The 13,549-nt window shown below is 39.3% G+C and overlaps 1 protein-coding gene across 1 annotated transcript in view; it reads left to right on the top strand.

Moving 5' to 3' along the window:
• ADGRG6 (adhesion G protein-coupled receptor G6) overlaps window positions 1-13,247 on the top strand; it is a 107,690-nt gene extending 94,443 nt beyond the window's left edge. The window contains exons 22-24 of the mRNA XM_059835400.1: window positions 5,843-5,944; window positions 8,297-8,449; window positions 13,069-13,247. Of these exons, the coding sequence (XP_059691383.1) occupies window positions 5,843-5,944; window positions 8,297-8,449; window positions 13,069-13,247 (434 nt within the window). The remainder of the gene's footprint in view (window positions 1-5,842; window positions 5,945-8,296; window positions 8,450-13,068) is intronic.
• Window positions 13,248-13,549: the final 302 nt, after the last annotated feature.

Genomic DNA, 13,549 nt, shown 5'->3' with positions numbered 1-13,549 from the left:
ACTCCCCCCCTGCCCCAGTGGGATGGGGGAGAGAATAGGAAAAGTAAAAGCGAGAAAACTCGTGGGTTGAGATAAAAACAGTTTAATAAATGAAATGAAGTAAAATAATAATAATAATAATAATGATAATAAAAATTGTAATGAAAACAACAACAAACAAGAAAGGCAAGTGATGCAAATGAAAACAATTGCTCACCACCCTCCGACCGATGCCCAGCCCAAGCAGCGGTCCCCCGGCCAGCCTTCCCCCTAGTTTATATACTGAGCATGACATCATATGGTATGGAATATCCCTTTGGTCAGTTGTGGTCAGCTGTCCCGGCTGTATCCCCTCCCAACTTCTTGTGCACCCCCAGCCTACTTGCTGGCAGGGCGGTGTGAGAAGCAGAAAAGGCCTTGACTCTGTGTAAGCACTGCTCAGCAGTAACTAAAACATCCCTGTGTATCAATACTGTTTTTAGTACAAATCCAAAACACAGCCCTATACTAGCTACTATGAAGAAAATTAACTCTATCCCAGCCAAAACCAGCACATTCTCCACCCTTTATTCCATACCATTTATGTCATACTCAGATAGCACACTAGCCAATACATTCTCTCCTACCATCATCCTTCCCATCCTTTGATATAGTGTACAGATATCATTCCCTTAGTCTATGGATCACTCCTGTGAAATGTCTGTGAAGTGTCCATAAATATCCACAAATGTCCACAAAATGTCCATTGAGTTCATTTAGTCCATGACTTTGGGCTCCATATGTTATGGTGGTCACTCAGGACAGAAGAGGTGTTGTATTGCATGGAGTTATTGGGCACCACAGCCAGCTCAGGTCAGGTCACTGCTGCACTTGCACTGCTTCTTGTAAGGCTTGTCCTTCATTGGTTCAGGTGGTTCCTGCTATAGTAATTCCTGTAACATATAACTCAAATCATGGATTAGTTTCACCCAGAATTAAATCACCTTGAGGTATGCACTGGACTTCCCCATTCTTCTGCATTACCCACCAAGTGCAACCAGGTCCTTGAGCAGAAACCACCCCACGAATAGGTTTACCCTTTCCTGAGGAAGGAATAACCCAAACTGTTTTTCCCAGCAAATTCTTTATATGTACCACAGGAATCTTATCTCCTTCCACAGTGCGCAGGGGTTTTGATTGGGCAGGGCCAGGTCGACTGGCAGAGCCTCTAGTGTTAACCAGCCAAGTGGCTTCTGCTAAATGTGTATCCCAATGCTTGAATGTCCCAGCACCCATTGCTTTCAGTGTAGTTTTTAACAGTGCGTTGTATCGTTCAATTTTCCCAGAGGCTGGTGCATGGTAGGGGATGTGATACACCCAGTCAATGCCATGCTCCTTGGCCCAGGTGTTAATGAGATTGTTTCGGAAATGAGTCCCATTGTCAGATTCAATTCTTTCAGGGGTGCCGTGTCGCCATAAAACTTGCTTTTCAAGGCCCAAGATAGTGTTCCGGGCAGTGGCATGGTTCACGGGGTATGTTTCCAACCATCCAGTAGTTGCTTCCACCATTGTAAGCACATACTGCTTCCCGTGGCGGGTTCGTGGTAGTGTGATATAATCAACCTGCCAGGCTTCCCCGTATTGATATTTCAGCCATCGTCCTCTATACCAAAAAGGCTTTAGCCGCTTAGCTTGTTTGATTGTGGCACATGTTTGACATTCATGGATAACCTGTGCAATGGCATCAATGGTCAAATCCACCCCTCGATCACGAGCCCATTTGTATGTTGCATCCCTTCCTAAATGTCCTGATGTGTCATGGGCCCATCGAGCTATAAATAGCTCACTCTTGTGTTCCCAGTCCAGATCCACCTCAGCCACTTCAATTCTAGCAGCTTGGTCCACCCGCTCATTGTTTCGATGTTCTTCGGTGGCACGACTCTTGGGTATGTGAGCATCTACGTGACGTACTTTTACAACCAGGTTCTCTACCCGAGTAGCAATATCTTGCCATAATTCAGCAGCCCAGATGGCCTTACCTCTGCGCTGCCAGTTGCTCTGCTTCCATTGCTGTAGCCACCCCCACAGAGCATTTGCCACCATCCATGAGTCTGTATAGAGATAAAGTACTGGCCATTTTTCTCGTTCAGCAATATCTAAAGCGAGCTGAACGGCTTTCACCTCTGCAAACTGACTTGATTCACCTTGTCCTTCAGCAGTTTCTGCAACTTGTCGCGTAGCACTCCACACAGCAGCTTTCCACCTTCGATGTTTTCCCACAATACGACAGGATCCATCTGTAAACAGAGCATATTGCTTCTCAGTCTCTGATAGTTTATTATACAGAGGGGCCTCTTCAGCACGAGTCACCTCCTCTGGTGACACTCCAAAGTTTTGGCCCTCCGGCCAGTCCATGAACACTTCCAGGATTCCTGGGCGGTCGGGGTTTTCCATCCGAGCTCGTTGTGTTATCAGTGCGACCCACTTACTCCATGTAGCATCAGTTGCGTGATGTGTAGAGGGGATCTTCCCTTTGAACATCCAGCCCAGCACAGGCAATCGAGGGGCCAAAAGGAGCTGTGCTTCAGTACCAACTACTACTGAAGCAGCTCGAATTCCTTCATATGCTGCTAATATTTCTTAGAAAGGCCAATAGAAGTATTTTAACTACCCAAGGATGTTCAAGATACTGAGAAGTCGTTGTAACGAGGGAGACAACATCACAGAAGAAGGTAGCAAGGGTGCCGTTCTGTATTTCCTCCTCAAAAAACCTCTCAGAGGAAGAAGTATAATTGTTAAAAATCTCCATGAGATGGTACCCGAAGTACAGTAATGGCTTCAGTGCAGAGACCAAATACCAGAGTACCCAGCTCAAGGTCAGTGTTTTAAAAACAAATCTCCCAGGCAAAATATCACTAATCACTAAAGAGCACAGCAAACCGAAAAAACCAATGCCAATCTTTAACAGGTACAGCAGAAAAAAGAGCATGGTGCAGATCAAATAAACTAATGTCAAGAACAGATGAATCAATATTGTGACCTGTAACTTTTAACAGATAGAAACCCCTTCTAATAAGTTCTGTTGAACCTGTTATTATCTCAAACCCTTCGAGCCCCACGTTGGGCGCCAAAAAGGACTGTCGTGGTTTAAGCCCAGCTGGCAACTAAGCACCACACAGCCGCTCGCTCACTCCCCCCCTGCCCCAGTGGGATGGGGGAGAGAATAGGAAAAGTAAAAGCGAGAAAACTCGTGGGTTGAGATAAAAACAGTTTAATAAATGAAATGAAGTAAAATAATAATAATAATAATAATGATAATAAAAATTGTAATGAAAACAACAACAAACAAGAAAGGCAAGTGATGCAAATGAAAACAATTGCTCACCACCCTCCGACCGATGCCCAGCCCAAGCAGCGGTCCCCCGGCCAGCCTTCCCCCTAGTTTATATACTGAGCATGACATCATATGGTATGGAATATCCCTTTGGTCAGTTGTGGTCAGCTGTCCCGGCTGTATCCCCTCCCAACTTCTTGTGCACCCCCAGCCTACTTGCTGGCAGGGCGGTGTGAGAAGCAGAAAAGGCCTTGACTCTGTGTAAGCACTGCTCAGCAGTAACTAAAACATCCCTGTGTATCAATACTGTTTTTAGTACAAATCCAAAACACAGCCCTATACTAGCTACTATGAAGAAAATTAACTCTATCCCAGCCAAAACCAGCACAATTTCCTAGCAGCAAAAAGCGGTTCAGTATGGCAAGTCTTTCATCAGTATTAGCATGAGCTCAATTATTGAGCCCTCAGTAAATGTCTTTATTCTCTCTCACAAGTTTTTGAAAACTGCACGAGTATTCTAAGCTATACCAGCAGCCTCCATCAACCTAGTTTTCTGTACACCGGCAGTGAAAAAGTAAATTGCAGCAACTACCGGTGTTACTGTACCTTGCTATTTCATCTACATAGGAAATTATTTTTCTCTCTTTGACACTCAGAGTAAAAAAATCTGGGAACATCTCTTTTTTGGCTGCTCATTTTACATATATGCCTGGGCAAGCCAAATACTTTAAAGTCAGAGCCAAGCTAGAGCCAAGCCTAGGGTCTGATTTGGCTCTGGGAAATAAAACCAGAGCTGTATTACTAAAGCACATTGTAAACTTAATGAAAATGAAATACAGAGAAAAAAATTTCAGAGACTGAGCCCAGACAGGGCAAAGGCAAAGTACTTAATGCAGTACATTCATTTTGTATTACTATAGACGTAAGCATTTTCTTTTTTAACCATTCAGAATGTTCCAAACATTCACCACAATTTAATTAAGCATCAATTTAGTAAGTTTGTAGCTGTACAGAAGTCCTAAGAGGTACTTTGGGCCACAAACAACTGTATAACTCTAAACCTGTAAGAGCTGCTAGTGACTGCATTGGAATTACTCTGTGTTTAAAGCAAATCACACACAGAAATATTTTACTACATGCAAACATAGTAACCATAATTCAAGAGAGCTTGCATAAGGGATGCATTAAGGTATGTTCGTTTTCCTTAAATTGTGCTGCTTTTTTTTCCCCATCAGCTCTTGAAAAATTTTGCAAAAAAGGTATTTCATGACACAACCTTTACCTAAAGCTAACTGATCTCAGTGGTTGCAGCCTGGCCTGATGGCTGTAAGCGAATATGAGTCCAGTTCAATGACAAGCATTCACGCAAAATTAGACCTCAGCACTTTGGAGGCGAAAGGATAATTTTAGGCACCAGAGCAGTTTTTTCCAAGCTATGCCTTGCCATTGTGTTTTACCAGCTGAAACACAGTAGGCATTAGTATACAGAGTTATTCGTGATGATCATAAAGGAACAGTCTTAGAGGATGGCACTTAACCCTGTTTGCCCACATTATGTAGCATTTATTTGTATTTAAGATATAATCATGAGGGATTTGGTGGTAACATATTGCCATCAGGTGTTCAGCCCAAGGTTGGCTGTCTCCCAGGGATTAAAAGTAAAACAAGAACAGGCCAAGCCAGAGGACGATAGAAGATTCCACAGCCAGTGCCTGCCTGGGAAGTGCCAGGAGCATATGAGATTTCCAACTTCTATATTTAGCTCCAAAGTATCTCTGTAGAATGATGAAATCATTCTACATCAGTTAAGACCTTCTTTACCACATAGTAGATGCTTATCTTCTGTCTTGAAAAAAAGTATCATACAATTGCATGAGAAATATGAGCTCTACAAGAACATTCTTAAACACATTTATTGCGATTGCGTGCACAAACCAGGTAATTTTCTTCAGAAGTAAGTAGCTGGACACCTAATTAGTACTTCTGAACATATTCTTACCATTTTCATAATCATTTCAAGTACATGCATGTGATGCACATACATGCAAGTGTGCTTTTTCCGGGAACTCTTTAGTGCCAATCACAAGACTTCTGGTTTTAAAAGAATACAGCCCACAATTCTGTAGATGTGGAATAGAAGGAGATAAAATATCTTCTTGCTAATATAATAGTGTCTGTATTTACTTTGCACTCTGGCTCTTGCTGTTATGAAATATTCATTTGGTTCAAAGACAAAACCTTTTAATTATTTTCCTCTAACCCACAAAAAATAATTAAAAGATCCACACTGAGCTGGTTCTAAATCAACAGTGTTGATAAAAGGGGTCCTATTCTCTCTCTTCTGATATCCCAAGCACTTATATAGCAGCTAGAGGATGGGAAAGCTTTAATTTCCATACCTCTTAAATGAGACGTAGATGACAATAAGAAAACTTTAAGATGATTTTCCTTTGCTTGTACTTCACAGTCTTTTGTTAGCAGATTTTAGTTTATCTATTTGTCTTTTTATAAATACATGCTTCATTTGCTGTTTATTTGCTTTTGTTGCAGGTTTATTTATATTTGTATTCCATTGTGCTATGAAAGAAAATGTACAGAAACAATGGAGGAGGCATCTCTGTTGTGGCAGATTCCGACTGGCAGACAATTCAGGTAAAAGCAATTCACAGCTCCCCTCCTTAGATGTTGCTGTAGCCCACAGAAGTCCAGGTGAACAGCTTGCTATGTTATTTTTAATATAATACAATGTAAGCCAGAGATGTGGAAAAAGAGATTAATCATAGGCTGTCATTTCAGCACTAACAAGTGCCAAGGGACTGTTCAGATATCACTTCATAGAAGTTCTCAAGTCTTCTATTTCAGTTTTCCATTGCAGCAGCTGGTAAATTTTGTTGTGCTATAAGCACGGTTTTGGAAGGCCCTTTGGACCCTGGAAAAAAAAAAATTAAATAAAGATCCAGAGAGTCAAACTCTGTCATTCAAAAGCCAGTTTTATTCCTTTTCTCCTACATTACAGTGTGTTGACTGAACTGTGTGCAATGTTAAGCAATTCTTAAAAGCAGATAGAAATATTCTGACATCTTTTGCTTTTACCTTTGCCTTTTCAAACTGTTCTGTCCTTCACCATATAATTCAGAGAGACCATTAGAGACTTGAAAACATAGAAAATTCCTTTAGCAGAAGCCTGATTAAGTTCCAGAATTGAAGTTCATCTTTATCTGCGACTCCCAGAAAGAAAGGAGAGCAGTTGGTTTAGACACTTCGAAATGCAGTGCTTCGGACACTGTGTTTATAGTCTCCTGTACCTTTGGCCGTCTCGGATGGCGTTATACTCCTGTGTTTAGACAACTGGGTCTTGCTTTGCTGTCTGATGTAATGATTTTGGACCATACAATTCTTGCTCAGATGGTTCTTGCTCAATGACCAGGGTTGAAATCTACAGTTGATGTAAGATGGCGTAAGTTCATTGCCTAGTAAGTAAGGTAAGGCAGCCTATCCCAGATAATAATCATGCTCCAAATACCCTTGTGTCCTTTCTCTCTTGGCATCCAAGGTTTGTTTCAAGGTTTTAAGTAACTGCTTTGCCATCAAGACTTTTGCTTTGTCTTGTTCTGTTCTGTTTAGGGAATGCATTCTCATTGTACACTGTAAAACATCTATGCTTTCCCTTTGTAGTAAGAAAACCTGATTTGTGATTTCAAAGAGTTAATACAAATTAGAAAAAGCATATTCATTCAGATCAGGCATCCAGATTGTTTCATACGTTCAGTTTCCATGTGGTTCATGCTGTAACTCCTGAACTGGAAAACACGGATCAAATTATTTCCAGATTTTTATGCTGCTGTTGGGCAGCTTGTGGGTATGATGGAAATGAAAACCTGAAGCATCTGCGTACTTCAGTGGTATAGTTTATGTGTTGTCATTACACCTAGCATTAACCAGTCCATCATCTGGATCAGCTGGTTTTATTCTCTATGAACCTGACACAGTTTGCAGTCAGAACAGTGAAATATAAGCCAAATGTGAACTTGCATACGTACCCGACTGAAGCGTACTTTAGGGCATGTTATGATAAAGCAAAGAAACAAACAAGCCAAGGCCTTGCAACACTGCCATAGCTAGATCAGAGAAATAGTAACCTATACTCTATAGCAATGATTTAGGATAAAACATTTGTGCTAAAGTGGTCCCTATGTCTTTGGTTTGGACTTCTCTTCCATTTTGTGAATTTCATTGCAATACAAGGAATAAAGGCAACAAGACTAAAGTGTGAAACTACATGTACGTACCTGCAAGTATATGATACAAAAGTACTTAGATACATTTATTCTACTGGTATTGGGACATTTGTAATGAGTTTTTCAGTGTCAGTTTTCCTCAATAAGTTTATTGGTATTAGTTATTTAATTTTATTTTGGAAGTTGTTTCAGTATAAGAGCCTATTGCATTAATGGTTAGGACAAAACTCTTCAAATGTGAACTACTGAATAACCATTATTATTCATTGTTATTAATAGTGCACCAACATGCTAAACCCTATAACAACAAGTGCAAATCCACTAGTATGTAGTATCTACCTCAGCAGATCAAGCCCTCAAATGATAAGACCTCTGTAAATACTCTTACCCATTGCTTTCCTGTCTATCCCTTTGGATTTCTCTGTTCAGGTGATGAAACTTTGGCATCCTTATACTGCTACAGATCTACACTGCTCTCCTGCATCCTGGAAAGCCAGATCTTATGGTTCTGCCATCCAGCCAAATGATTGTTAGAGTGTTAGAGCCACCAATTTTAACTACTGTGGTAAACAGCAAAGTAAATCAAGTTGGAATAATTTTCGTGTTTCTTAAGAACCAGAGAGACTACCTGACAGGAAAAGGATAGGCTGTTTGTTATAAACAGCATTAAGAAATGCATCTGATACTTGAAATGTTCATAATTGAGTAAATTAGGCATTTAGTACCTATGGTAATTTTTTATGTAAAACTTTTCAATCATTTTTAGATTGGAGTAAAACAGCAACCAATATTATAAAGAAGAGTTCTGATAATCTTGGAAAATCCTTATCCTCTAGTTCCATCGGCTCCAATTCAACCTACTTAACATCCAAATCAAAATCTACAACAAATACATATTGCAAACGAAACAGCCATACAGGTGAGTTCTTGCACTGTAACACAGTGCATCTGTAAATGAGTAGTTTCATGTTAAAAGTAGAGTAGAAATTTCTACCCAAAGGTTAATGTGAGAAAATGTCACTAATTTATATAGGTTTAGTATTTTTAAAATATATGTTACTCTTTAATAAGAATCGCAACCTAATATACAATACATCCAATGTATAATTCTGATCTGGGTATGTTCCTATACTAAATGAAGTTTTTATAGCATTTTCACCTCTTTGGCTAAAAGAAGGTAAGTATTATTATCCCATTGTAAACACAGAGTAACCAAAGCACAGGGACATGACCTTCATTGCCCAAGGTAACATGAAAGCTAGCAGCACAGCTGGAAATAGGAATCAAGTCTTCTGAACCCAAGTCCACAGTTGATTCACTTGGCCAAACTGCTTCCATTTAACTGTAACACATTTATGGGTAAAGAGGCAAATGGAGGCAGAGACAAATGGAGGCTAATTGGAAATTGATACTGTGTTCCCAGAGTATGCATTGTCTTTCCCTTCTACAAATAGCATGCCATATCTACTGCTTATTTATTTAGATGTCAATGGTATATGTAATAAAAGGCATTATCTGTATGCCACTCATGACATAAAAATGTGCTCATTTTAAGAACACTTCAAAGGACCAAAAAAGAGAGGAGCTGGAATGATTTGCAAGTCTGTTTGCTTATGTCTGAGATAATATTTCAGAAAATCACTTAAATAGTTCAGATTTTTTTGTTACTGGGCTTTTGTGAACTCATGTTTTTGTCCTGTATAAAGTCACATAACATTATCACAGGAGCCTCTTCTAAAACATAGTAGAAATAAAATCTGTGCACGTATTTAACCCAAAGATGTGTTTACTTTCTTTAAAATATTTGTTAGAAACAATGTTTAGATATGAAATACATTATTTTACTGGTAGGAAAGTTATGTTGTTTCTTAAGTATGAATTATTTTCAGAAGTCCCCAATGTCTTATTTATGATGGTACAGTCTGCTTTCTTGATACGTGGCATAGTTTCCAGGAAATACCTTCTGGTTTTTTATTGATGATCACTCTGGTTCAGTTAGGCACACAATTTTTGTCTAGAAATCCCCTTTTTTAAGAATTACATTGTCATTTTCTCACTAACCAATATTCAATGCATCCATTAGCATGAGGGGTTGTGCATCAGGTATTTTAAGAGCGTCAATCTTTTTTGGTTATCGAGAATATACATAAAGCACATTCGCTTTGAATACAGTAAAAATGAGCGGTGTCTTAGAAATTCCCCAGTGGACCTGAGCTTGCTCTCAGGAGTGCCATTCACAGCCGCACTGGGAGCACACAGCTGGCACCTGCCTCACCAGGGTGCCTGTCCCTGCTGCCCCCTCAGGTTTGATGTGCCACGCACCCATCTTCCCTGAGCAAGCTGTCTTCAGCTCTCTCTCCTATGAAGTGACACTTCTGTCAGCAGTCTTCCAGGAACAGCATCTATAATATCCACTAATCGCAGTGCTACTGTTAGTTTAATAGTAGAGGAGGAGAGCATTGTGCCCTTTCCGCTGCAGAGCATTGTCCATTCTGCAGACAGAGAATTCCCATTTGTACTCATGGCAGATCAACCTTTAGACCCTTGGTATTGGGATTAATGATAAAAATATGCTTAAATGTTTTGTTGGACTCAGGGCTTTTTATCAGTCTGACAGTGGAAGAGACCTAGTGCTGGAGTTTTTGCAATGCATTCTTGAAGCAAAACAAAAAAACTGTTCCAGATAAGAAGTAGTAAGCTAAAAGAAACTTAAAGTTAGGAACATGCTCATGTGCTGTCTCCAAAAGTAGTAAGCTTAATCCCATGCATAAATTATTTCCTAAAAGGGATTGCAGTTGGTAATGTAATCATAGTTTGTAATGTTTGGCATAAAGGGAATACCACAGTTTTCTCTATATTTTAAAAATTTTAATGTATTTTGCTTTGACCTCTGAAAATACACATTTTATTGTGATACTCCAAAGGAATTTTTGCTAACGTTAGCTTTTAAATACTGACATATCTTCTCACGTGTTGAAATAATAGAAAATAACATTACGATTCTGATTTTTAATACAGCTAAACTTCTTAGTTTGATGTCTTAGCTAAATTGCAGGCTAATGTAATAGCTACATGTCTTGGCAACTGTTGTTAATATGGTTATAATGTGCTCCCTGGAATTGACACAAGCATTCATGTGTTTGTGGTATAGATAATGTCTTCTAAGGCCCTTTCCTCATCAGTGGTGGAGCATTGCAGGTAAAGTGAGAATTGCTTTTGTTGAATGCATGGTTTGAACAGGGTGGAGGGATGCCACTTGCATGATGTCCTCATTGACACAAAGGACTTTGCTAATCAGAAACGCTGCTTGTTTCTCACTATTACATCTTGCGCCATTGATGCTGAATCAAAGGATAAGTGTGCTTCAGACTCTGGGTATCTGCACTCTGCATGGGGCATGAAGCATTTGGAAGATACCGTTTTAGAAAACAGACCATGTCCTGACATTAAAGCCTGTGTACAGTAGTCTGGGGAAAGGAGATTAAGTTGAAACACCCATACACAGAGCATACATTAAAGGGCAAAAGCAATCTGATTGAGTCCTAGAAAATTTTTAAAATATTTTTGAAGTTATTACAGGAATTTTAAGATAATGTATTTCTATTTGGTCTATGGCCATTATGGAATCAGTCTTCTAGCTGTTGTTTTTTCATATCCAGTCACACCCAAAGTCTGAATGACAAACTATATATGCCTGAAAGCCGTGCTGTGAACTGCTGTTTGAATGCAGAAGGCACTGATTGGGACACAAATATTGAGTGGACCCTACTGGCTGGACGAAAAAAGTCACTTTGGCATCTTGTGGCCCTGCTGTCTACAAGTCTGACACAAACTTGTTGTAGATAGTACTTAAATACCATATATAACACTTCTATGAATTAGAAGTTAAGATCATTTCTGCAGTGAATTTGGTGGTACAACTCCCATGTACTTCAGTGATACAGGATTTTAACTCTGTACTGGGTGTGAAGCCCATTGACCTAAAAAAAAGAGAGCCCCACTGGTTTCAAAGGACTTACATAATTCCTGTGCATACAAATTTCATGAGGAAATAGCTGGTATTTAACAATGTAATGATGCCTTGTGAAAAAAAGTGTACATATTTGCAAGGAATTTCAAACCCTTCCCTAAGACTAAGAATTAACTTTTCATCTTTGCAATAAGATATTCAATATGTAGAAAAACTTGAAAATGTAGTGCCATTGGCTAATAAATGCATACATTTGAAAGGTACACAGTACCCAGCAGTTTGCTATTGGACATGGAGTTATTTGCTGCTATTCATGGACATTCTTGTGTGCTTTGAAAAAATCATTCTGATATGCCTGAACATGCCTGTTTCTTTTTTCATGAGTACAACTGTTTTGATTTCTCACTCTGCAATCCATTTCTCCTTCATGCAACACTTCATACTCTTTTATGGTTTGATATCATGACCTCTGCAGGGGCGGGTTACTTTCCTGTTTATTTTTAATTAATTATTTATTTCTATAAGAAACAAGTTTTGTATGAAATTATAGTTTAAATAATATGAAAAGTTGTTAAATGATCCTTTACCAAGGAATTTTTGAAGGTGATTTCACTAAGGTCTTGTAAACAGCCATCAAAAATGTCGTTTGTAGAAAACATTCCTTCACAGGATACTCCATCTTACTGTCAGCTTGCCATGGTCCAAACCTTGCCTGGTTTGAGAGAATTAATTCCAGCTTTATTCACTACAGTGGAAGAGATAAGAAAGCTCATTAGGACAATGTACTTGAGAAAATGAGATACAGGCTCTCTCCTTCTCATTGCTCACTACATGAGCTCTACCTACTGACCGTTCTCCGAACAGCAATACTGCTAGCTGCTGAAGAAGACTTTCTCAGCCCGGCTGGGAACTGCCCTGCTCCTTTTTCTCTTTAGCTCCACCTTTGGCTTATATCTCTGAAGGGATTACAGTTTTCTGCGTCTTTTCCTCCCCACAGTTGTTCAGTCTGTAGCCTCCGCACTATAGAGAAGACAAAGCGCAAAGTTTACACTGGTTTTGGCTTTGGTTATCTGATTTAAGATGCAAGTCATCTTCTGCTATATTCTTCACATAATATATAATTTCTGTGCATAGCTTAAAAGGGCCACTGTTGAAATAATTAAATCCACTTACTGTCATTTTCCACTATTTTATTGTATGAAGATATTTACCAGATGTTATGGAGGTCACCCCTTTTCCAGTGCTATCGAAATGTTTTTAGTTTGTAAAATTCAAAGCACCAATAGTAAATTAATCTATTAAAGGGTCGGAGTCAGTTACACTTTAGGTAAAATAATAGGGGGATAATTTCAAGAGAGACCTGAGAGGTATGCCCACAAAACCAGGCATCTGAAAAAAATTTAGAAGAAGCAATGCCAAGTCAAAAAGTTGTTTGCTGACTTTTAGGGCAGTAATTTCATTGAACAGTAGTAGCAACTGAAGGCATATCTATCTGGGAGTGATATGCCTCTTAAATGATGAGTTTGCTTAAGAAGGCCTAACTTCTTGTTGCTTTTTCCTCTTCCTAGAGAATGTTTTTCTTGACAAGTCATCTTCAAAATTTGCCCAAGAGGATGGAGAACAGACATCAATCATCCCTGTCCACCAGGTTATTGACAAGGTCAAGGGATACTGCAATCCTCACTCCGACAACTTCTATAAAAATATCATCATGTCCGACACATTTAGTCACAGCACAAAGTTCTAACTGGGCTTCTGAATTTTTTGAACCAAAGGAAGACAAAAGTCTGCCTGGAATTAAGAATACTGGTTGTCATAGAATGTGACCTGTTTAGTTATTTTTTCCCAGTTTATAATGTTCTCCTGTTAACAGCTTCCACTCGAGGACAAATTTCTCTACCTTTTTACTGTTGTGGAAAAAGAATATTTTCCACCATGGTATTGAGCTGTTTTTAAATGTATGCCAGCCAACATGATGCCTGGACAGCTAATTGTAATCCTGTGTAAATATTTTTTAAGACTGAAGAGCCACAAGCCTAACTCTGTCCA

Source organism: Gavia stellata, chromosome 2 (assembly GCF_030936135.1).
Source record: "Gavia stellata isolate bGavSte3 chromosome 2, bGavSte3.hap2, whole genome shotgun sequence".
Lineage (NCBI taxonomy): Eukaryota > Metazoa > Chordata > Aves > Gaviiformes > Gaviidae > Gavia > Gavia stellata.
Note: the sequence above shows the minus strand (reverse complement) of the source record. Positions and strands in the feature narration are given on the sequence as shown.